This window comes from Platalea leucorodia, assembly GCF_965183815.1.
Source record: "Platalea leucorodia genome assembly, chromosome: 1".
Lineage (NCBI taxonomy): Eukaryota > Metazoa > Chordata > Aves > Pelecaniformes > Threskiornithidae > Platalea > Platalea leucorodia.
This window is the reverse complement of record NC_138823.1, coordinates 43,734,628-43,758,085: the sequence shown is the minus strand read 5'-3', so window position 1 is coordinate 43,758,085 and position 23,458 is coordinate 43,734,628. Positions and strand designations below refer to the sequence as shown.

At 44.7% G+C, this 23,458-nt stretch overlaps 1 protein-coding gene across 1 annotated transcript in view; it reads left to right on the top strand.

Moving 5' to 3' along the window:
* RGS20 (regulator of G protein signaling 20) overlaps nt 1-23,458 on the top strand; it is a gene marked incomplete at both ends in the record, with an annotated part of 39,521 nt that extends 16,063 nt beyond the window's left edge. Inside the window, 4 exons of the mRNA XM_082328922.1 lie at nt 16,389-16,537; nt 20,809-20,895; nt 21,792-22,026; nt 23,270-23,458. Coding sequence (XP_082185048.1) covers nt 16,389-16,537; nt 20,809-20,895; nt 21,792-22,026; nt 23,270-23,458 — 660 coding nt within the window. The remainder of the gene's footprint in view (nt 1-16,388; nt 16,538-20,808; nt 20,896-21,791; nt 22,027-23,269) is intronic.

The window sequence follows — 23,458 nt, the reverse complement described above, 5'->3', positions numbered from 1 at the left end:
ACTTTAGGCCTCCAAGATGCTCAGCAGTTTCAGGATTTAGGTAGTTGTGTACATATGCAATGACGCAGATGTACCTGGCTAGAGAGCTGGGTAGAGTTGTCTACAAACACCAAGCACTGGAAGACGCTCAGCTTAGGTGGCTTTGTTTATCTAGCACCACTCATGCTAGGGAGCATGAGTACAATCTTTCTGTGCAATACTATGCACTATCACTATGCATCATTAATGATGAAAAAACTAGCCAGCTTTAATAAGGGTGATTGTGACCCTCCTGAGAGAAATAGAAAGGATGGAGCAAGACCTTCCAAAGGGGTTACACTGTGCCAGCCTTTTAAGCCTGCACTCGTTCAAGCATTCCTGCTAAGATTTAGAAAGCCACCTGGGACCTTAGTCTGGAGAGGGCTTAGGGGAGTCACATCCACTCACTGGTCTGAGAAATGACTGCCTTTCCTGGCAGAGTGACTAGGAGCTGGATTCAAAGGTCAGTGGTTTTAACAGGTGTTTTGATCTTGGTCTCAGGACACATGAAGAACCACCTTGGTACACTTACTGAGGCTTTCTTCCCTTTTCTCTGCCAAGGAGTGAGGCAGTATCGTTTAATCCTAATTGTCAAGCCTGTAATACCTCCATATGTCCTGTCTGGGCTTTAACAATTGTAATTCAGCACAGAAGTGCATTTAACATCCCATTCCTGTGCTTTGTGCCACAAGCAAAAGGGCAGAGATTTGCAGAAGGGCTCCTTGCCACCAGGCAGGAGAAATACTGGGGGACGGGGGCGGAATCAACCTTTCTATTTTTTACAGTCTCCTGGGAACATTGTCCAGCTTCCACCCTAGTTCACCTCTCTGAACAGACCTAGGGGACCTCTCTGCTGCTAAGCAACAGCAAGCTCTCCTTATGTGCAGGAATGGCAGCTTTCCCTGCAGGTCTCGGCTCTAAGGAGCACTTTCCCCTGGCACCAATGGCACCACAGCCCTGTTCTCCCATTGCTGTAGCAGTGGCTTTGGCCTTTGAGGGCGGCACCGTCACCATGGGAAGGGCTTTCTTCACACTGTGCAGACTTCAGTTCCCCTCTGTCTCTTTGCCGTCAAGAGATTGGTTGTGGGCCAGAAACGGGGAAGGTGTTTTCGGAAGGGCTGGGCCTTGATGAAAAAAGCGGGAGGCGGCGGGGCGGCTGCAGGACCCTGGACAGGGCCCGGCGGCGGCGCGGGGCGGGCGCGGGGGGCTGCGCTCCGCTCCGCTCCGCTCCGCGGGGTCCCGCCCGCCGCCGCAGCCCCTCCCGCCCGCCCGCCCTGGGTGGCTTTTTGGGTGGTTTGGGTTTTTTTTGGGGGGGAGGGGGTTGCTTTTTGCGTGTAGGTTGTAAGTGGCCAACCTCGTCCCCGTGCTTCTCTGGTCCAGCCCCGCACCCCAAGGGGCACCGGCTCGGTACGAGAAGTCTCCTCCACTCCGCACCTAAAGGGCCGGCTTGGAAAAGTTACAAACAGAGCGTGCCTGCGGGGGGGCGAGGGGGCAGCCCCGAGCACCCCGGCACCCACCGGTGGGGGTTCAAATCTGCCGCCCCCCGATTAGCACCGCGGTGGAGGGGCTCCGCTCGGGGCTGGGCTGTGCAGGGCGCCCGCCAGCCCCCCCGGTGATGCTTATTTTGTGTTTTTCTCTCTCTCTCTCTCTCCCCGCCCCGTCCCCCCGCTCCCACACCTCCCCCGCACGCCGCAGCCTCCGAGGCCTGCCGGGCCCCTGGCCCCGCTGCCAGCTCTGCTCTCCAGCCCCTTCCTGCGGCCGCACCTCCCCGCCCGCCGGCCCTGCCCGCGCTTCGTCTCGGCGCCCCGTCCAGACGCCCCGGGGCCCCGCTTCGGCCCCGCCGGCTTGGCGGCGCTGCTGGCCGGGAGCGGGGCGGCCGCCCGCTGCCCGCTCGCCGCCCTGCTGCGGGGCCGCTGGGCTGAGCCGCCGCCGCCGGCCCCCGCCCCGGCCCCGCTGCCTCCGCCGCCGCCCAGCCGCCTCCCCCCGGAGCGCCGGAGATGCCCGGCGTGCCACGGAGCCGCGCCGCCGCAGCCCCGCGCTGCCCCCGAGCCGCCCGGCGCTGTGAGTACCGCTCGTGGGGCCGCGTCCGCCCCTTCCTCCTCCTCCTCCTCCTCCTCCCCGCACCGGGGAAGCCGCTGTCCGCCCACGTGCCCCCCGCCGGCACCGGGGGCGCTGGGTGAGCTCCCCCGGCCGAGAGCCCCGGGCTCCGCAGGCGAAGCCCGCCGCTCCCCGTCTGCCATCCCCATCGCTCCCCGGGTCCGCTGGCTCCAGCGAGGCGGCTCCTGCGGCCGCCGTGCTCCGCACCCGCTGCGCGGGCGGGAAGGGAGCAGCCCCGACGGCAGGGCTGCCCGCCAGGTCTCCCGGTGACCGGCAGCCCAGCTCCGGGAACCGGGAACGCGCTGGGCGTTCGTGCAGCGCCTCAGTCTCGGTTTCACGGGAAGACCGTGTCCCTCTGCCCGGGGACGGCGCTGGCACAAGCCAGCCGCGGCCGTCCCCTTAACCCTCCCCTCCCGCCGACGGGCGCGCTGCGCCCTGCCGGCCCACGGCGTTTGGGGCCGCGGTGGCGGGACGTTATCGGTGAGCTCGTCGCCAAAACGTGGCGGTGTCGGTAAGGGCGCTGCTGGGAGGCCCGCCGCGGAGGAGCGGGGTCAGCGCCGAGCCCGGCGGCCGCTGCCAGCCGTCCTGCCGCTGCCGCGGCCGGGAGCGCCGCGCCCCGCCGGACCGGGAGCGCTAGAGCGAGGGAGCCCGGCGGCGCTGGGCTGGGCGCCTCTGAGGACAGGAGGCGGCTGGCGGGGAGGGAGGGAAGATGCGGTTACTTAAAATGCAGGCGTGCTCCAATCCCGGGTTTATAAGCACGGCTCTCATTTAAGGCATCTATGAACATTAAAGCACCGGTACCGAGCCCCGCGGCGGCACCGCCGCCTCCTCAAGCCCTTCCCACGCCCCCCCCGAGCGCATACACGCACACACACACTCGCACACGCACGCTCGCACGCCGGTTTCTCCGGCGTTTCTCCCCCGGCGCCGGCCCCATGGCTCCCCCCGCGCCCTCCCCAGCCCGCCGCCGCCGTGCGGGCGCTGCGGCGGCCGCTCCCGTTGCGAACCGCCCCTGAGCCAGGGCGGCCCCCGGTGCTCGCCTCGCTGGGGGCGGCCCGGCGGCAGCCCGCCCCGTCGGGCCGGGGCCGGGAGCGTGGGCTGCCGGTCTCGCTCCCCCCCGGGTCCGGCCACGGCGAGCGAAGCCCACCCGCGTCCGCGGCCGGCACCGTGAGACGAGCCCGCGAGGGCCGGGCGCATGCGCGGGGCTGGCGAGCCGCCGTGCCCGGGCCCCCAGCCCGCCGCTACCGGAGGGGAAGCGGGCGAGGACTCCCGGCGGGGCCCCGCCGCCGACACCGTGAGTACCGCTCGGTCCCGCCTGCCGGGCACCGCGGACCCGCGCCCCGGGCAGCCGCGGCCCCCGCGCCGCAGCCGGGGCCGCCCCGGGTGCAGCGGGCCGGGCCGGGCCGGGTCGGGTCGGGACGGGACGGGAGGGGACGGGCGGCGCTGCCAGCGGCGGCCCCCACCGCCGGGGCGGGCGAGGAGCCGCGTCCGCCCTCCCCGGGAGGAACCGGAGGGACCCGGCGCAAAAGGCGCTTTCCTCGCTCCCCGCGGGCTCCCGGCGCCGCTCCCACCGGGTCCCCAGCGCAGGGCCCGGGTAGCACCGGGATGCCCCGGCCCCGCGGGCGGGATGGCGCCCCGCTCCGCGCCGCCTCCCTCGCCCCAGCGCGGGTAACACCTGGGCTCGGCTCCCGCCGCGCTCCCACCGGCCCTTCCTCCTCTTTTCACGAGTGAGGATGAAGATGAGGCAGCATCCATCGCCCCTCCGTGAAGGGAGTCCCGCGGCGTGTCCGTTCTCGGGGCCCTCGGCTCCCCTGCAAAGTTAGAGAGATGAGTAGCAACAAGCAAGTGTCTCCATACAGACTCCTCCAGTATCAGCCTGCCACATCGTGCATCCCCGGGTGGGAGAAAGAGCTCTCCCTGAGCTCTGTCGTTAGTTAGCGCCAGTAGGTAAGAAAAAGCAGGTAATGAAAATTGGACACAACTGCAGAAAGTGAAATAAGATTATCCTTGGACATGCCAGTAAGAGTAATTTAATACCGATGTAATTTACTTGATGCAACCATTCCATTATTTCATTTTTGCTCTTGAAAAATATAAGATCAAAACTTTTCATACGGTGCCGTGGGTATGACGTCACGGTGAGGAGTCTCCTTGCACCTCTGTGCCCGTTGCACGAGCAGGACATCAGCATCAGCTCCAGCGCCCCGCGGAGCTCTGCGCCGTGGTGCCGCTTACGCTATGGCTGTACTACGGGACCAAACACCAGTAACCGCTAAGCACAACTAAACGAAGCACTGAATCACTATCAGCTAGGCGAGTCCTAGTTGTGGTCAGGTTAAAATTAGGAGCGTCGTGTTAAAATTAGGAGCGTCTTTCTAAACTAAGAGCGCGTTCGAGCCAACTGAATGTGAAACTAGCACTATGTTTTATAAAATGCTCTAAGATGAGAGAAGAGCTACTTTATTTCCCCTTTAATTTCTTATCTACCCCCCCCAATCAATACTTATTTTGGGTCCCAAGTAGTTAATCATGGAAGCACCGCCTCGGCTGTTACACACCTCTTTATCCCTTGGAAAGAGCAGTGCACATTTTTCAGAGCGAGCAGTGATTTTTGAGAGTTCAGCCTAAAGTACCAGAAAGAAGTTGTCGGAGTATAAGGTTTGTGTGTCTCTTGGAGCCCAGGTCACAAGTTGATGAACCTGAAGCATAGGCAACTACCAGTACTCAGTCACTTATAAAAATTCATCCCCTCTTCTCATCACTAAAAGTTATCCCGAGGAGGCAGCAGGTCTTGGAAATACTGCGGAGATCTCCTAGCATTCAGAAACAACAGAGTATTCTTAGCTAGAGGTTCATGACTCTCAACTTTCTGTTTATAGGCATGTTTCAAAATTTGTCATAGCCAGGTGAAGCAAAGAAGTGCAGAGAGTGTCATGACCGAAATGACGGTGTGCTAAGTCAAATTCTGACCTTACTTCAGCTTTAAATTGACGCTGGTAACACTCCTCCTGGCTGACGCTGCTCTCTTGGGCACTACAGCCAAGCTGGCAAGGCAGAGGGCAGCTACCGCGGTGCCTGCCCTGCCAGAGCAGCCAGATGCCAGCGTAGTACAATCTGAAGTGAATCGCGACAATCGGAATCGATAGGAAACGGTATGTGAATCACTATTTAATGCACTCCGGGGTGAGTCATCCCGATTCAAACCAGCTTTCAGACCAGTACAATGTCAGTCAGCTCCTCGCACAGTTCGATATGAGTCAGATCTCGGCACCGAGTACAATATGAAATGAGTCACCGACGAATACAGCGCCATGTGACTCCAATACCCAGCGCGAGTTGTCAGAGCTTCTGTGTGATATGAGTCACTTCATAGTACAGTAAAATGGGCTTTTCGGAGACCATTCATAATTAAGCACGATGCAACCAAGCGCTCAGTAGATGATGGGAGTGAGCAGAGCAATCTGCTACGTGCACCGGTTTCACTGTTTGCATAGTAAAGAGGTTTGTAAAATATTAGGCTGAATGAATTTTTTTTTTTTTTTTTGAAGGGAGCTGCACAAAAATAACTAGAAGCAAGTACTTCCTCTGGCATTAAAGCCAGCCAAAGCAGGGCTGAAGCAGTGGCAGAACTCCCAACGCGGGAGAAGCCTGGGGTTTATTTTGTTTGGTTTTGCTTCTGAGACAGCTGATCAGCCGGTGTGAACTGACATACATCCACTGAGGCTGGCTCCAGCTGCCACAGAAGACAAGACATGGGGTGCTGTCAGTCTGTGCTGTGCAGAGGAGAAGGACCTGACACTGATGTAACTTAATTGCAGTTTGCAATGACCTGGTTTATGAAGGGACTCAGCATGGGATGAAGTTATATCCATACTTGCATTTGTACCGCTCCACTATCATAGCATCCACATAAACGGCTGGACCGGAGTGACAGGTTGCATTTGTTGCTTTTTCTATGCAACTGGTAAAAAATTCTCTCATGTCTTTCTCATATTGCAGGAGAAATAATGACAGAGAGTGATCCTGCTAATTACATGTTAGAGTAACATTTTAACGTAAGTCTCTCGTGATAAAATCCAAAATAAATACTTTGCAATACTACCAGAGAAGATATAGGGCACCCCTCAAAAAAAAAAAAAAAAAAAAAACCAACAAAAAACCAAAAAAAACCCACAAAACAAAACATCCCCACAAAAATCCCATTGAAACCCCAAGTAACTACATTTCTTAACAAGAAAGTCAGATTTTACTGAGAAAAATACTTCAGTGAAGGAAGCTTTCTGCAGACAGCAGGCTGATCCGGTGGCCAAACGTGCAGCACTGAATAGCAAAGAAAGAGGAGCAGAAGACATCTAAGCCCTTGGTAGAAAAAGACCTCAGTTACAGGTGACACGATCAAGGCACCATTACCTGTTACTATGTGGGTGTGATACATTTTCAGTCATTCCTTTTGAAACGTAAAGCAATGCTTTAATCTGAATAGATGAACCCAGCTCCTCTGAGCTCCTGCTCCTCTGGAAAAATAAATTAAACAGGTAAAGGCACTCAATTTCTGGACATTTTACATAAAAGCATCCCAGAATTGTTATTTAAACTCACAGAAGGATACTACTTTCTCTTGCAATTTTATCCACTTAAGCCTTTGACAGACTGGGGTGCAGCAGTGACATAAGAAGCTGCTTTATTCTGTGTGGCTGCCAGCCTCCCCTCTGCTAACCTCTGTCTGGCATTCGTAAACTCAACCACTTCAGTCACCCTGCTGCAAGATGCCACATCTCCACTTATACAAAAAAACTTCCAGAGAGCTCTTGCTCTTAACTCACTAAGTGGGCAATCCAATAACTATGCCTAAAGCACGTGCATATGTGTGGGTGAGTTCATTAGCATGTATTATAATTCTTCGCTATCTAAAATAGTACGCTGCTTGATGCAGAAAGCCTGCGTGTCAAATTTGTCAATGAAGAGGAAGAAGCACGAGCATCGAGCTTCCTGTTCCTATTTTAGTTGACAATAAACTGCCACAGGCTTCAGTGGGAGTATGTAGCAGCCCCAAGTATTTCTGAATTAGTAAAAATACAGATTCAGAGATTGCCTGTGAGCTTGACCCCAGTTGCGAGCCTCTTACAGCAGTAGTAGACAAGGAGAGAATCTCTTCCTTCCGACTCCCTGGTTGTGATTACTAGGGGGATCCAAAGGGAGAGCAGCAATTGTAAGAGTTTTGTAACCGCACCTAAACCACGCCAAAACCGATAGGTGGTTTTCATTGTTTTGATAGAGTTTGGATCAGGCCCAAAGTATTTACTGAAAAATAACTGGACTACAGTGATCCACAGCTATGTGCTCACAGCTAGCGTTACAGCACAGGGCTTCACAGGCTCTATGCTCACTGTGAAGGCTTCACGCTGTGGCCGTGCGAATCGAACCCGAGCGCAAGAGAAGGCTTGCACACCTGCCCAATTGTAACACGTACAGGGAGTACACATTAGGTTTAAGTAATTGTGTTTAAGTAATAGAATCTTTGCACTTTGAGCTAAGAAAACGCTGTTGTGCTTTAGCATAGAATTAGGATAAAAGTATAAAAGCTTTGTCTACAATCTTCTTTTCTAGGCATTCTTGTGTTTGTTTTTTTATTTTTTTTAATGGTTGGGGTTTTGGTTTGTGTTTAAATTTGGCATTTGTGGCTTAGATTTTAAATATTCCTCCTTTGGGAAGGCTATTTTCTTGATAGCCCACCTTTCTACTGAGAGACTAGCAAATACCATAAATGTTACAATTAAGCCAAATATCATCTGAGGTGCTTTTAACCAGGGAAATAGTTTTCATTCTTGACCTTCACACTCCTTTGCGTTCATAAGGTTACATACCAAAATGCCTCATAATCTGAATGTCAGATAGGCATGCCCAGGAGTGGAAAAGGTATGACAAACGTACTTATTCCAGTACGTCAACAGTACTCTTAAGGCATACAGTAGTTTTTCCACTATTGTCAAAAGTAGCTTCTCAGATGCTTGCTTAAATCCCTGGACTTTTTTTAAATTTTTTTTTTAAATTACTTATTAGCATTCAGTAATATGAGTGGGTAGTTTTTATATGAATCATAGATGCTACCTAGCTGGATAAGAAGCAAGAACATGTGCCATTATTTTTCCTCTATTTTTGATTCACTGCTTTGTAGAGACATTTTTATAATGGACCAAATTTGTTGTTCTCATTATATAGAGAAGGACCTCTCTCTCCCTGGGAGATGCAGAAACTCCGCACCTAGGCATCTGCATAGATGCTTCCTTAGATTGACTTGAAGTAGTGAACCAACCAAAGACAAGCTGATCAGCTCAACTCCTACTCCCCTTTCTCAGTTAAGTATTTGACTAATTGGTGCTCTCCATGTGGGATATGAACAGTTCCGTGGATTCCTCCAGGCAGGACCTGCTGTGCCCAGACAGGTCTCTTTATGTTTCAATGTGCTGATTAACATCTGGAGTGGAGAACATGGCCCTTCCAGAGACTCCAAGGCTGCAAAATTGATCCAACTCTACATAGATTGCAAGTAGTCAGAGGAGAGTTTTAAGCCAGTCACTTGTAAGCAGTAAGAAGAAACTTCCTGCAGATGCAGAAATGATCATGTAGGACAGTCTTTTGTACGCAATTTAGGTAGTTAGGAGATATTTTTTATGTAGCTCAAGATAATTGCCAGGGATGGATCATGCGTATGCTGGAGTGGTCCCAAGGAGCACAGGCCAGCTGGATGTAAGAACCCCTGTTGCCATCTGGACACTGACTGACTGTCCTGTTCAAGGATTTGATTCCCCACAGTGACTTGATATTAGCAAAATCAGATCCAATTGACCCCACGAACCAGCAGAATAGCACCTTTTAGTCCTTCCCTATCCATATGAACCAGAAAGTCGTATTTTTGCTATTAAATTATGGCTACCCAAGCCCTCACCAAGCAAATGTAGGGGTTTTTCATAGTGCTGTCATTACTTTGGGCAGTCAAACCGATATAATTGGACACAGAGATACATTTCATGTTATATCCAGCAATTGGCTAAAACTGTACCCAGGCTGGGGTTAAACAATGCTGGAGATGGTAGAGGTTGAAGTCCTTTGGGTAAAGGTATCTCACCTCATTCCATCAGCAGTCTAAAAGTACTTTTGGATTCCTTAGAAAACATGTACAAGATAGCAGTCCATCTCCATTTTTTAAATCCCCTGCATTTTCTTCTCAAACCCATTTTCAAACAAAGCACATATCTGCTCCAGATGGTGGGGACAGAGAAGGCAGACCCCAATTCTCAAAGTGCAGAGAGCATCCAGCATAGAGGATACCCACAATTTGTTTGTTCTCATAGCACCTTCTGAGAATCTGGAAATCTGAGAAGATAAAGGAGGCACAGGGAATGCAGAGCAGTGAAATATTTGGTGTGAGGGAAATAAGTGAGAGAAAGAAAAGCAATTTTTGATTGGCTTATTCTTCCTCAGTGAGGCAAATTTTAGGGTATGGATCTCTCCTGTAGTACAGCAACTTGGTAAGGGAGTTCAAGGTAATAGGGTATTACACAAGAACAAGAGACCAGGATGCATCCAAGGTTTTTGAAATCCAGGTGTATTAGGGGATAAACATGTCACAAACTAGGTCAATGAATCCCTCCATTGGGGCTCAGAGGTAAGGTCTTCTCCTGGACCTTCCTCTCTTACCTTGAAGAAGCAATATAACTTTGCCTGAATCTTAAAGAGGGAAAGCACTAGAGCTCAGTGTGACTACCCAAGTGACTTAAAAATACCCCAAAACAGAGCAGTAATTTGAGCTTGAACCTGTGAGATGTTGGTCTTCCTGAACTTGCAAGGACCTCAGTGAGAACAGGAGAACAGCATCTCATAGGTCTGAACCTTTAACTTTTTAAAGAAATATATCTAAAAATCTAAACATACTTAAACTACCTTGGAAAAAATAAAAATATCCATCTCTAAATTTACTGTATAGTCAAAACAGTAAGAGTTCTCGAAAATAATAAATACAAAACTATTCAATAAGAGTGGAAATAGAGAACAATAGTTTATCCACACTGATACACATTCACCCTCTGCGTTCTCTTAGTAAGATGGAAAAAGTAATTTTCAGCGATAACATAAAACTCTCACTGTTCATAACCATCTGTGTAAATGCATTCAGGAAGCAGCAGGAGGATTTTTAAACAAAACATTTCTACAAATTTTGAAGAAAAGCATTTCAGACAATTCATAACACCTCTGCTTAGCACCACCTGGTATTAAGTCCAACCCAAGAGATGTAGTCACTTTTCCCTGCAGCATCAGTGCAAGTACCAGATCAGATCCTCAGCTGGTATAAATCCCCTTGTCTTCACTGGCCATAGTGAAGTGATGTAGTTTTTCAGCAGTTGAAAATTTGATGCATACTACATGTAATCAGCATTAATACTTCAAAATTGAATGTATAAAAACTAGGATGGAATTTTCTCTCATCACGAGGAGATCTTGATGTTCCAAAGAAAACATCCTCTTTGTTGATGGACATACTTATATTTGATTTTCCAGGGAAATAAAACAGAAAATACGTGACACTGGCCAGTAAAAAAATTCATTTAAAACCAGATACTAATTGCATGCCATGCAAACTGAAAACCTTAGAAAGAACACCTCCATCTTGTTTTTATTTCAGAGTGTGAGCTGACCAAATAAATGACTGTCCTGGGAGGCTGGTGTGACAAGCAGCTGTATTTACCCATTGCCATTTTCAAATTGCACAACTGGTAACAAGGAAGAGAGTATTATGGCTGATGGAAGAACATTTGCACTGATGTTTACAGAAAATGCACCTAGTCTAGTCATTTTTTTCTAACTGCATTATAAAATTTCTCTACGAGGAGAAATCCGTCCAGTTCAATCGCAGGTGCTTTCCCACCTCAATGCCATATTGACTAAAAAACAGTCTCCTGTCAGATTTGAGTGATCTACCTAACAGCGCCAGGTGTAGGAGGATGGCTGGACACCTTATTTTCCTCAGGAATGCACCCTTTGGTTCTACAGCCAAATAATAGCTCTGAACTATCCCTGACCCTTGAATGCACTTACTTTTATACATGATTCAGTTCTCAGGGCTCCTCGAGCTCCAAAGTCTTCCAACTGATTGCTACAACTAATGTTTTCCCTGCCCAGCTCTGTACATGCATTTCTCTGCAACATCATACTGCTGGTTTAAGAAAACAGAGTTCATTATTTAAGCATCACAGGTTGTGGGGACAAGTTTAGGCCACCTCTTATGGTACTTACGAAATGCAGCAGCTGGTGGGGGAGCAACACCCATGTGCCTCTTATCCTACCTTCCCCACTCCACCACCTGTGGGTCTACCGAATGTATTCTCAACTAGGATAGGGAAAGAAAAATTTTTAGCTAAACATAAGTATCAATATATGTCATTCCCTTTAACAACTTTAAGGTAAGCTATTAGCTCAAAATGCTGTTGATGATTCAGATTTTTCATTATTAAAACAACCTCATCACCCACAATATCAGTCTAGAAAATAAAGAAAGCCCTGTTGCAAAATTAGCAGTCACACTTCCACTGGTTTTGATTACACTTGGTTGAGGCTCTTCGGACTAATACTGGGATAATAAACTTGAAGAGGTCACCAGTCGCTGGTACCATGTGCTACAAGAGTAGGATCCACAAGTGAATAATTCTTCAACTAATATTTATTGTTAGTCTCATAATTGATGCAAAGAACACAGGCACTAGATTTTCTAATTGGTTTTACACCTACTGCATGACCCAGTCAGACCATCTGATGTTCCAAATTAACAACCATAACACTGCATGAACAGAAGACCTTTTTATTGGGAGGTCTAAAAAAACCCCTCTCCTTTTTGCCGTGAGCATCTAAGGTCTACTGAAGGCAAAAAAATAGCCACCTCCATTCCCACAGATCCACGAGTCAGTCAAGCAGTTGTTTAAATTGTTGCTCGTACTGTAAAGCAGCAAGGAATTTTGTGAATTCCTACAAAGAATATTCACTGGAGTTGTTGATAAATCTGCTGTCCATTCCTGCACAGAGCACCACTCAAAACAGTCATTCGAGCAGTTGTCTGGAAAGGCTCATTACACAGCTATGGTGGCTGCAGCAAGAAGCAGCAAAGTGTGATGGAGAACTTCGATGACCAATAGGGAAATTCTGGATATACTAGAGGTAACAGAAAAACAACTACAGACATAAAATAAGGCTTTTCTGTTTGTGTCCCATTAGTGGCTCTGTCATGAGCTCACTGCATGATCTCAGACAACTTGCTTCATTCTCTGTGACTCTTTTTCCATACACCTTCCAAGATCATTGTACCTCCCCGTGTACACTCATACTTGGATAGTCTCAATACTTTTCAAGGTACTTTTCTTTGAAAATGAATCCTTAGATGACTTGCACAAACTCAGTGTCTGTGCCTTTGCCTCTATTCCAGCCAAGGAGCAGTTTACGGGAGAGCAAAAGCCGAAGATAGGGACTAATAGTAAACTTTTATATCACCGTGCACAGCTGCAAAATTGCAGGGTTTGTGTTTCCCTGGTTTTCCTTTTTTTGGTTTTTTTTTTTTTATTACATCTTTTTTTAAAAAGCAAAGAAATCTAGAAAGCCAGTGTATATCCATGAATATACGTATGAAATTATGACATATCCTTTAGGCAGAGCCGATGTCTTACTGTGCGTTCAGGCCTCATGCCTGGCATTACACGGTCTCAGTACAATCACGATTGGGATATACATTTGCAACAAATTGTGCCGCAACCATGAACATTTTCACTTTATTTTGCAATTCTGGTTAGAGGATGAGCCACAAAAACCTAGACTTTTAATGTAAGACATCCACTTCTCCTGCAGATTAATCATTCTTATGTGGCCAAAGGGAGCTGATCCAGGTAGAAAGGTATATAGAAAGATGTGCTTCATGACCGTTTGGTTTAGACCCAGAGCTGCATTAAAAAACAAAAACCAAAAAAAAGCAGGGAAGAATGAAGTTAAAAAAAACAATGCTGGGATGGATCACTTACTAATTGCTTGTTCTGTGAACCTGGACCAGCCTGGTATCTTTTTGTCTTATGGGTCTTAATACTGTCTGTGCCAAAGGGGTTTCTACAACTTTGTAATAACCTGCACCACTGCTCAGCTCTCCACCTTGCCATCCTATAAAATAGAGCCTAGATTTTATTTAGCCCGAGGTAACTCATTATTTGTCTCTGAAAGAAACAGAGAACAATAGAACATCATAACCTTTCGCTGACCATAAGATCAACATGCTTCTGAGTTCCCCTTTATAGATTAACAACCCAAACTCCTACAATCTTTCTGCATAAACCTCTTGTGAGATGTTTAGATAGATGCTCTGTCTTTCTTGGAATGCGATAGCCATAGTACTTGCACAGAGGAGTACATTACTTCCCGTATTTTACCACAGTATTCCTGCTAATACACTGCTAATTACTTTGTGATCCACTCCAAACCTCTATTGAATGTACAATACGACTGTCAATTGCCACAGGAAATACATGCATAATAATCACTAAACAGCTCTGTAATTCAAAAGCTTGGGCTGTCTTTAAGCCAACAGATATATTCCAGTCCTCTTTCTCTTATTTCCCATTACTCTAATACAGCTCTGCTATCATGAAAGCATGATTTATCTGCTAAAAATACCTTTCAAAACAAATCTTCATCACAGAAATGACCAAAACCTACTTGCTTACTCAGTGAGAAAGTTTGTACACATCTGCCAAATAAAAATGAAAATGCATCATCTAAAAAAAAAAGGCGTCTTGAATTTTGGTGTTGCTCAATCCTTCATTTTCCGTAAACTGTGTGAGAAATCACGCAATGATGAACATTCATAAAAACCTCTAGTACCAGAAAACTTCTAAGGTGTATGATTCACAAGTGAAACAAAGAACATAATGCTGCTGGGCAGTTTTTGCCATACAGCTACTTACATACTCTTCCCTTGCATTAAAGATGTCGAAGAACAACTCTGAAGAAGAACCTCAAATGGTAACAGTGGATCCAGAAAGGCTTTTTGAATTAAGCCACAGTAGGATGAAATGGGGAGGAAGAGTGTATTCTTTTTATTTCCACTGTCCTTTACCTTTCTCCTTGGAAAAAAACAAACAGGAACCAGCTTTTCCACTCAAACTACCATCAGTTCAATTGTAATATGGACTAGAGGTATGAAGATGTGAACTAGCCATATAAAACATCTCAAAAGTCAGACTGGATGGATTAGGCTATATAAACTGCAGATATCTGAATCCAAGGTACACTTTTCTTATCAATAATAATAGTTTACTGTCCAAACAAGCCTGAAATATTGTTAGATGTATTACCATTCCAATAATGCTTTATTTGCTATCACTTTCTAATCAACATATGAAGATGCTTTATTTTAAAAAAGTATAGGTATCTGGAAGGAAATTAATACGGAGGGGTTTGTTCTATTCCTATGAATTTGAAACTCTGAAGGAAAAAAACCCTGAATCTACAAATGTATTCTACATTTCACGTTTATTCTTCCACATTTTGAAATGAGAAAGGTTGTGGGTTTTTGGAAGCTACGTTCTTTTTCTGATTTTCTGTTTCTGGGCATTTAGGTATTGTGTGTCAGATTAGGTCTATAGAGTTACAAAATGGGTTATCATTTCTATCTGTACTGTTGTTCTTGTATTTTATTCCTCCTGCAAAACAGGTGCATCTTCTGCTCAGCATGTCGTGCATTTTTCTCTTGGGAGAGTGGGTGGTTCTCACAAAAACAAAAACTATTAAGCTCTGTAAGACAGAAACAAATTCAACAACAACAAAAAAAATCTAGCACAATTTAATGCTGCACTCTGCTAAAATAATCTCCTTTCTTCTCCTGACACTTTTGTCGAGTCCGTGACAATATCTGTGCATTCTCCCCCAAGTTACAACAATAGTATTTCCTGAACCTGGCTAAACATTTTAGAAAAGAAGGGAACTTTGAACCCTCCAGTATTCAGCTCATCAGATTTTTTATTGACAATTTAATATCAGACTTGAAACAAAGAACTCACAATCTGCAGCAGATAATTTTATTTCCCCTACAATTGTCATGGCCTCAAAAGAAGGTTTCGCAACCTGAAAAAACCTACACACAAAAGGATCTCGTGACACAGGAGGATGAGTAGTTATGTATCCAAAAATCAAATACAATCAAAATGAAGAAAGATGTATTCATCTTTGTACAAGCTGGCATTTCATCTATCAAAGACATCTGTCACTTAGGTACGGCACAACCCTCAGCATAATAGGGAGAGCAGCATTCAGTGCTGTAGAGCAAGTTTGAAGCTCATAGAGAAATAGGTCAGAAAGGGACAGGGACTTCAAGGGGACTTGTCGTTTCATTAACACCACTTCTCTGCACAATCTGAAGAATTCGGGCTCCAAAAAGGTTTCCTAGACCCCTGCAAAAACCACAGCCAGTGCTTCCACCAAAAATTATTTCATGCTGCCTTCAGCTGGGGGAGGTGACCAAAAATCTGCATGTTAAATCTTAGTGCTGTACAGTCATGTGTTTTCTCCGTAAGTAATTCTTCATCTTCAAAGAAGCACTTGGTTCCTTCTTGAGAGAAGGAAATTTTAAAAAACTGTGGCAGTCAGACCTATAATGGACAGACAAGCGTTGGCCCTTCCCCTTTGCTACAAGGCAACCAGCAGGTTTGAGACATCCTCAATACTCGCCAAAGGCCAGCTTTTCAAGAGAGCTCAGGTGTTGCATCATCAAGCATCACTAAGCCTGTGTGTTGGCTAATCAAGAGAGAGAAAAAGAAAGGGGGAAAAAAAAAAGGCTCCAACTACCTCAATTCTGTAACCTTTTCTTTAGGATTGACCTTGAAGTCAAAACCTCAGGAAACCCCTTTCAGCTCCTAGGCTTATATACCACTGTCCTAAGAGCTGCAGCTCTCCAAGACCCCTTACTTCCACCTTTTGCTCTCTCCATCACTGCTCTCTTTGTATTCCCCACCCATCTGCAGAATTCATTAGCCACTTGCCTTCCATCACAGCACTTAAATGAAATGAGTGAATTTTCCAAAGGAGTCAACACATAAGAGCTTCTGTGGGGAAAAACCAAGCATTTAGCTTTTCAGTTCCTTTGGAGCTGTGGCCTTCAGCAGTTCTTGGTAAGACTTTTAAAACCAATAAAAGGGAAAAAATAAAAAGAGAAATGTTTCTTACTTCCCCCTTCTCTTGCTGTCTTGCAGCCCATGGGATCAGAGCGGATGGAGATGCGCAAACGGCAGATGTCCATGACCCAGGAGACCCCAGGCGCTGCACAGGCTCAGCACAGCACAGGAAACCGAGGGTCCAACGCCTGCTGCTTTTGTTGGTGCTGTTGCTGCAGCTGCTCATGGTAACCCCTCTCATTCAAGCCTCTGGGGAACAGAACAGCAGGGGAGGGAGGTAACAGCCAGTGCACAGGACAACGTAAGCCAAACAAACCACCTGGCTAATTCTGCAAGTCTGGGACTAAGAGAGATGACTGTGCTCTAGTACCAGACACAGCCTTCTACTCCAGTTTACTCTTTTCTTTCCTGCCACTGAAATAACAGATTTTTTTAAAAAAATCTTTGTATAGTATCTCTGCTGTACTTTTGTTGTCAATACTGTGTAATGGAAAGTCTGCTTCGTGCAGGACTGGTTCTCCTCAGCCTTGAGTTTCACCAGGGCTTCCACTAAAAACTGAAAGCAATACCAGAATATGTAACAGCTTTAGATTTAGGACTGGGACTTAACAAGCAGCACACACTGTGTTAAATGGAGTTAGAAGGTGGAAGAATTTGTAGGTCAAAAAATGAATAACCAGGTGCCCAGCATTGTTGTTTTATTTCAAAGGCAACTGGATCTGTTGTCATTCATTAGTGTTGCCAACTCATGGCACCTGCAATTCACGTGAAGTTAATCCTTGGGATCAGAGACTTTAAACATTGTGGGTATTTGCTGAAGATGAGGAGTTAAGCAGAACATAATTCAGAAGAACTCCCATTAAAAGGTGTTAAGGAGGAAAATTTATCAGGGAAGCAAAGCAAGAGGAAAAGGAATCACTTGATTTCTTAAATTGTGTTCACCTTCTCTCTCCTACCAGCTCCTCCAGATCCAAGTAATTTTATTCAAAACTGAAGTAAAGCTTCCCATACTCAAAAGTCCTGTATCTGTTTGGGGCCAAGTGCTAATTAATGGGCGAGACCAGAACTTGCATTGAAATAAAGAAAAAAGAAGTCTTAAACAGCCATAGGAGTTCAACCAAAACACTGACAGCAAGCTGAGTGCTTCTTACAAATGCACTATCCACCATATAAACACTTCAGAGCAAGCAAACCTAGCACTGAGGTGAAGGGAAGAAGTCATAAATAACTTTACAGCCCAGGCTAGGAATCTATTCCACCATTATTTTTTTCCAACAGCAGCTGGTAGCAAATGCTTCGGAGAACACCATTAGAAGGCAATGGAAGAACAGGCTGATCATTCCTTTGCTATTGGTACTCAGCTCATCAGAAGCCGAAATTCTGCCCTCTCTAATGCAAATAGTGAATATTTTGCAAGGACAAAAGGCTGCTTGGATTTTTTTTTGCAAAATGCCAAGTACTCTGGCTCTGATCCTACCAAGCTTTTCATCAGGTGCTCAGAGGTAAATAAGGTAGAGTTTAAAAAGATGGCTAGTACTGTGCCTGTACAGGATCAGAATTTGCTACCTTGCCAAATGGCATCTATGTTAAAGCATCCCATACAAATTCCAGTGTCACCTGAACAGTTGTCCAGTGCAATCACAAGTAGCTCAGTCTAGAGCTGCATATTACACAAACACGTCTTTCCATAAAAGGAAAAAATAAGGCACATTTATCTACTAACTCAGAGTACATAAAATTTGCATTTTATCTTTTAAATTGTTGATAAAGTGCTTTTTTGCCATTTTACCTGATACTTTCCAGGATGCTCATTTTCTGTGCACCTCCCTGTTCAAACAATTCAAGGAAGGCAATTTACTCAATAGGGTGTGTGAAAGTACCCAAATTTCATGATGCTTAAAATTCCTATTTGCATTTCAGAATCAGCTGGGAAACGAGTACAGGATCCAGAACAGAGCAGCTTGGTTTAGCTTTAAAATAATTTCTGATTTTTTTGCGAACAATTGTTTTCTAGTAGCAAGAAATGCAAAACAAACCGTAATTAAGCTATTTATATTCCCTATTCATAGAGCCTTTCCTCAAAATAGCTCAAAGTACTTTGAACAGAAAAATTATGAATAGGAGTAAAAATAACAGTCTACAGGAGTCATGCAGCTGAGTTGCTGAACATCCAATATTCAGCATACTCTTAATAGTAGATTGAGAAGAAAGAAACGGTGAAATGAGTCTCTCAGCTGGATGCTCAGAGCCTGCGTTCATTCCTACAGCCAAAACTCAAGCCTCCAGCCTGTTACTCTTCCAGGTCCTGAGAAGATGCAGTATTGCACTACTCTTTTTTTCTTTACCTGTACATTTCTAGGGAAAGAGTCTGCCTGCAAATCATTTTGTGAGGCATGTCATATTCTCTTAAGGAAGCTTTTGTTATTTCTTTTGCCTTCTTCCCCTTTCGTGCATTATTCTATGAAGACTGTAATCCTTTCTGTTGGATCTGTTGGTTACCCTCAATCCAAAAATAACTCTGACAAGCATATCACTTCTTTTCTGTGTGTGAGGAATACATAATATATCACTGTTCATATGAAAAAAACCGCCAGAATCACTGGTAAAAAGGGCAGTAAAGGATTGACACCTCTACACCCCAAAAGAACAGAAAACTAACATTAACTACTTACCTTTTATTTTTTTACTGAAAAGGTGAAATGAAATAGTTCCTTGGTTTGAATGTATGGTTCAGATGTTGCAGAAAAAAATGTGTTTGCAATAACTGCTCTCCAGCTTAGCAACAGGAAAGCTTCCCTACCTCTTCAATGCAGGGACTGCCTTGGCAAAGAGAAAAGCGTCTCTATTCTCTACTGCCAACCTCCAGCTACTCCTCAAGCCTTAAAATGTTTAAATTCTCCATCCTCCAAGAAGGTCTCTGCAGATTATGGACTAACACTGGAAAGAGCAAGAGAAGGAGATAACCAGTAAATAGTAAGGCTGCAAATAAGACAAAGCCATGAGTTTAGAAGGAAGAATGGAAAGAAAAATTAATGGGTTTAACAAAAAGCCTTGCTAGTGATAAATGAGATTGTCAAGAATGAAGGCAACAAAACTGTTACAACATTAGCATTAAAGAGAGGTAAGATACAAATGAAGAAACAGAGTTTAGTATTTTCCTAAAAGTTATAAAAACTGTATTGCTTTACTTCATCTGGAGGACCCACTTCACATAAGTTACAGGTTATAATTCACCAGGACCTTTTCATCTTGACAAATTTCAAGCAGGTTCACAGATTATATGAAAGTGTGCGTGTGTGCATGCACATGTATTTCTCACTAAACTACGATAGCCTATGAATTGGAACATAGTCCCCATTCCCTCAAAGAAAATATGGATATTCTCAAATTCAGTCTCAAAAGAATCACCTGCAACTACAAAAGGAATTTTTAAAAATAGTTTAAAAAAAAGACAGTTATTCAAATTAACATTTGATAAAAGCAGCAGGAGCTGACAGCTACCCTTCCAGGGGACATGAAAAACTCTCTCAGTGATCGCTAGTGATGGCAGCAAACACTTATTTTTTCTTTAATCTACAACAAGCTAATACTCTTTTCCAATTGGACATACTCAAAACAATACTCAGCAATGGTCTATCTGCTCTTTTTGCTACAGGCCTCACATTTTGAAGCATATAGTAGCATTTCCTTAAAGTTGCAAACAATTACCACACAATCTGGCTCTATCTACATCTGAACTCTGGAAGATGCTTACACTTCCAACATCACGCACAGAAGCATCTAGCTTGCTTAAAACTTGTGCTCCATCTTCTGAACTCTGCTTTTCTTGTAACATGGTGTCACCATTCTAAACCAGAGTCTTGGCCCTCATTGTGCCCTACGGATATAAAAAATAGCCAAGGAGGAAAAAAAAAAAACAAAAAAAAAACCAAACCAAACCAAAAAAAAAAAAAACAAAACAAAAAAAAAAAAACCCAAACAAACAACAAAACACCCAGCCTTGAAATCTAACTGACATAAAACAAGTGCATCAAGTCTAACTTAAGTAAAAACATTGCATCAAGCATAGACAGTATAATAACCGCCAATGGAGAATAGATTTGGTATGGGATAAAGGGGTACCCATGTATACACATATGTATACATATATATCCCATATATATAATATATATACTCGTGTATACATATATATATATGGAGTTGGACTCGATGATCCTTATGGGTCCCATCCAATTTGAGATATTCTATGAGTCTATGATCCCTGTACAGCAAGTCTATGTGATACAATATTGAAGAGCGTTCAGCTACATTAAAGTTTGCCAGGTTTATACAACTGTAAAACTGATGTCAGAGTATAACTATGGGTAACGCAGCTACTGTTAGCTTCTGTCCTTTTAGCTGATTTTTTTTTTTTTTAAATATCAGAGGAAAAGCATCTGGTGTACATTCGGCCTTTACTTTTATAAAGTTGACTAAAATTTTGTTTGCTACCTTGCAGTCTTACTGTTAGAAATCAAGACGAAGAGAGAGCAAGGAGAACATCTCATGAACTCCAAGCAGAGGGTATTCCAAACTGCGAGGAAAGGTATAGTCTTTACTAAGTGCTCTGTCAAGCTAAAATGGAACAAACCAACAAGCCATACTAAATAATTAAAGTGAATTACCTGAAATATGCAAATAACTATTATTATCTATTTGTCATTTATGCTGAATTTGCAATCACCTGTCTCTTACCTCCTAAGGAACCACAGGTCTGATCTATAATCTTTTACCTTATTTATATGCAGCATGTAACCACATCCCCGCTTGCATAACATGGCAGATCAAAACCAGCATTGTAAACACCGTCTCCCTTTTTTCTGAAATAATTTTTGAATACATCCTGTTCCCACCCAGCAACTACGTAATGCAGTGCTCAGCCTTACAAAAATAATAAATATAAAAAATTAATAATAAAATAATAATAATTAAAAATAATTAATAATAATAAATATAAAGAGGAGCTCAAATCCTCCCAAGAGTCTGGCAACTGTCTCTTCAGAATTGCTCAAACAGGTAGGAGCACCTGTAAAACTGTAACAGACAGGAGGGTACCTTTTATGGGGTTTGAATCATTGCTCTTTCTATGTATTTTCATTCAGTTTTTAAGAATGATTCAACAAGGACTACTAGGTATAGAAAAAATGCTTAGCTGTTGCACAGGGACTTCTTTGTTGCAATTACTTCGAGCAGTAAACTGCAATTTCTGCATCAAAGCGCTGGCAATCATCTGCATCTGAGCTTTTGATAAGCACACTTTCAAAAAGCATCTTATAAATATGTTTACTAGGGTTTGCACTTGGGTAGCTCCAGTGAGGAATTAGAGCTCCATAAACCTTGCGATTTTGTTCCACCATGATGGCAGACGCCTCCTGCCAGCTGCAAACAGCTTGAGTAACAATCATTCATTTCTCTCTTCTTGTCCTCTCCTTCCTCCTCAAGCCCTGCTCCTACTCTTGAAGAAGTAAATGCCTGGGCTCAATCATTTGACAAGTTGATGCTTACTCCAGCTGGCAGAAATGCTTTTCGTGAATTTCTACGCACAGAATTCAGCGAGGAAAACATGCTTTTCTGGATGGCCTGTGAGGAACTAAAACAAGAATCCAACAAAAGTGTCATTGAAGAAAAAGCAAGACTAATTTATGAAGATTACATTTCTATCCTTTCTCCAAAAGAGGTATATTGCTTTCCCCAATACATTCTTTGATGCTGCTTTGCACGGTTAGTTCTAACGTGTTTAAAGCCACAACAATACTCGGGGAGAACTTTTCCCCCCCCCCACATTCCACTGCCACCAAGTAGAGATTTAGGGGAGAAAGGCAGACCCATCGTTGAGGTGAGATGGTCAAAATGACTTTCACTGGCTGTAAGAAAGCTCTTCTTATGCTACTCTGGCATGCTGACGTGAAGTCTTTAGTTTGAGGCACAAATATACAGATGATCACTTCGTCCTTGCTCAACTTAAATTTTATTTGTTGAACAAATCAGGTTTTTTTTCTTTGCACTAGGAAGGGGATGCGTGCATCTCTCCAAAAGCACAGTAACCGCAAGTAAAGTGTTACTTGCAAAGCACAAATTGCTCAAAGAGCAGCTGACAAAATATGGCAGAGAACAAACACACTGACTTCCTGAAAATTTTCAAAACTACTTGTCACTTTGCTGTTAGCAAATACGTCGAGTTTCGAAGACACCTCCGTTCAGTTTGAACAGAACCCTGCCAAGTAGGCTGGAATTTTAAACCTTCCAATATCCTTGCAAAACTCAAACTTAATTGTTTGGGGTGCAAGCTATACTTATGTACTTATACAAATGCTGTTTAAATCTAGTCAGTCTGTTCCAGTAATACTTACATCTTTCTACAGACACTACAGCGTTGCAGAAAAAAAACAACATTACTTGTATGTTGTATGAAATCATTATATAGCCAATACCTGTGGTTCACATCAATCCACCCTGCTTTTTAGCAGGAATTTGATTAAGCAACAGCTTCCCAGGGTACAGTTTCCGTCTGCGTCATACTGCTTACTCCAAATTCAGTCTCTTTACAACAGCACTAACTCCCAAGGAAACGAACTGTCACAAAAAATTACAAATCCTCTCTACTACCGAGCAGGAGGTTGGTCTAGAAATAGTCCACCAGTCTCTCAGGTTTCAGTAAGAATGGGATTGCAGGCAGCCTTGTTCAAAGTAAGGTTGCCTCAGCCAGAAAATTTCTCTATCCATACTCAAGAGATCGCTACTTCCAAATTTCAACACAGTTGTTTTTCTGCCTAAGAATATTTAGCAGTTTTTACACTCTCGAAGGACACCAGCTGAAATGGTTAAAAAGGAGTGCTTTTTCAACCAATAAAACAAACCTAAAAACCCCACATGTACTATTTACCACTATTAATTTTGTGACTTTCTATTTTAATATGCAGGTCAGTCTGGACTCCAGAGTAAGAGAAGTTATTAACCGAAATATGCTGGAACCCTCGCAACACACCTTCGATGATGCACAGCTTCAAATTTATACCTTAATGCACAGAGACTCCTATCCACGGTTTATGAACTCTGCTATTTATAAGGACTTGCTTCGGTCCTTATCTGAAAAATCCATTGAAACATAG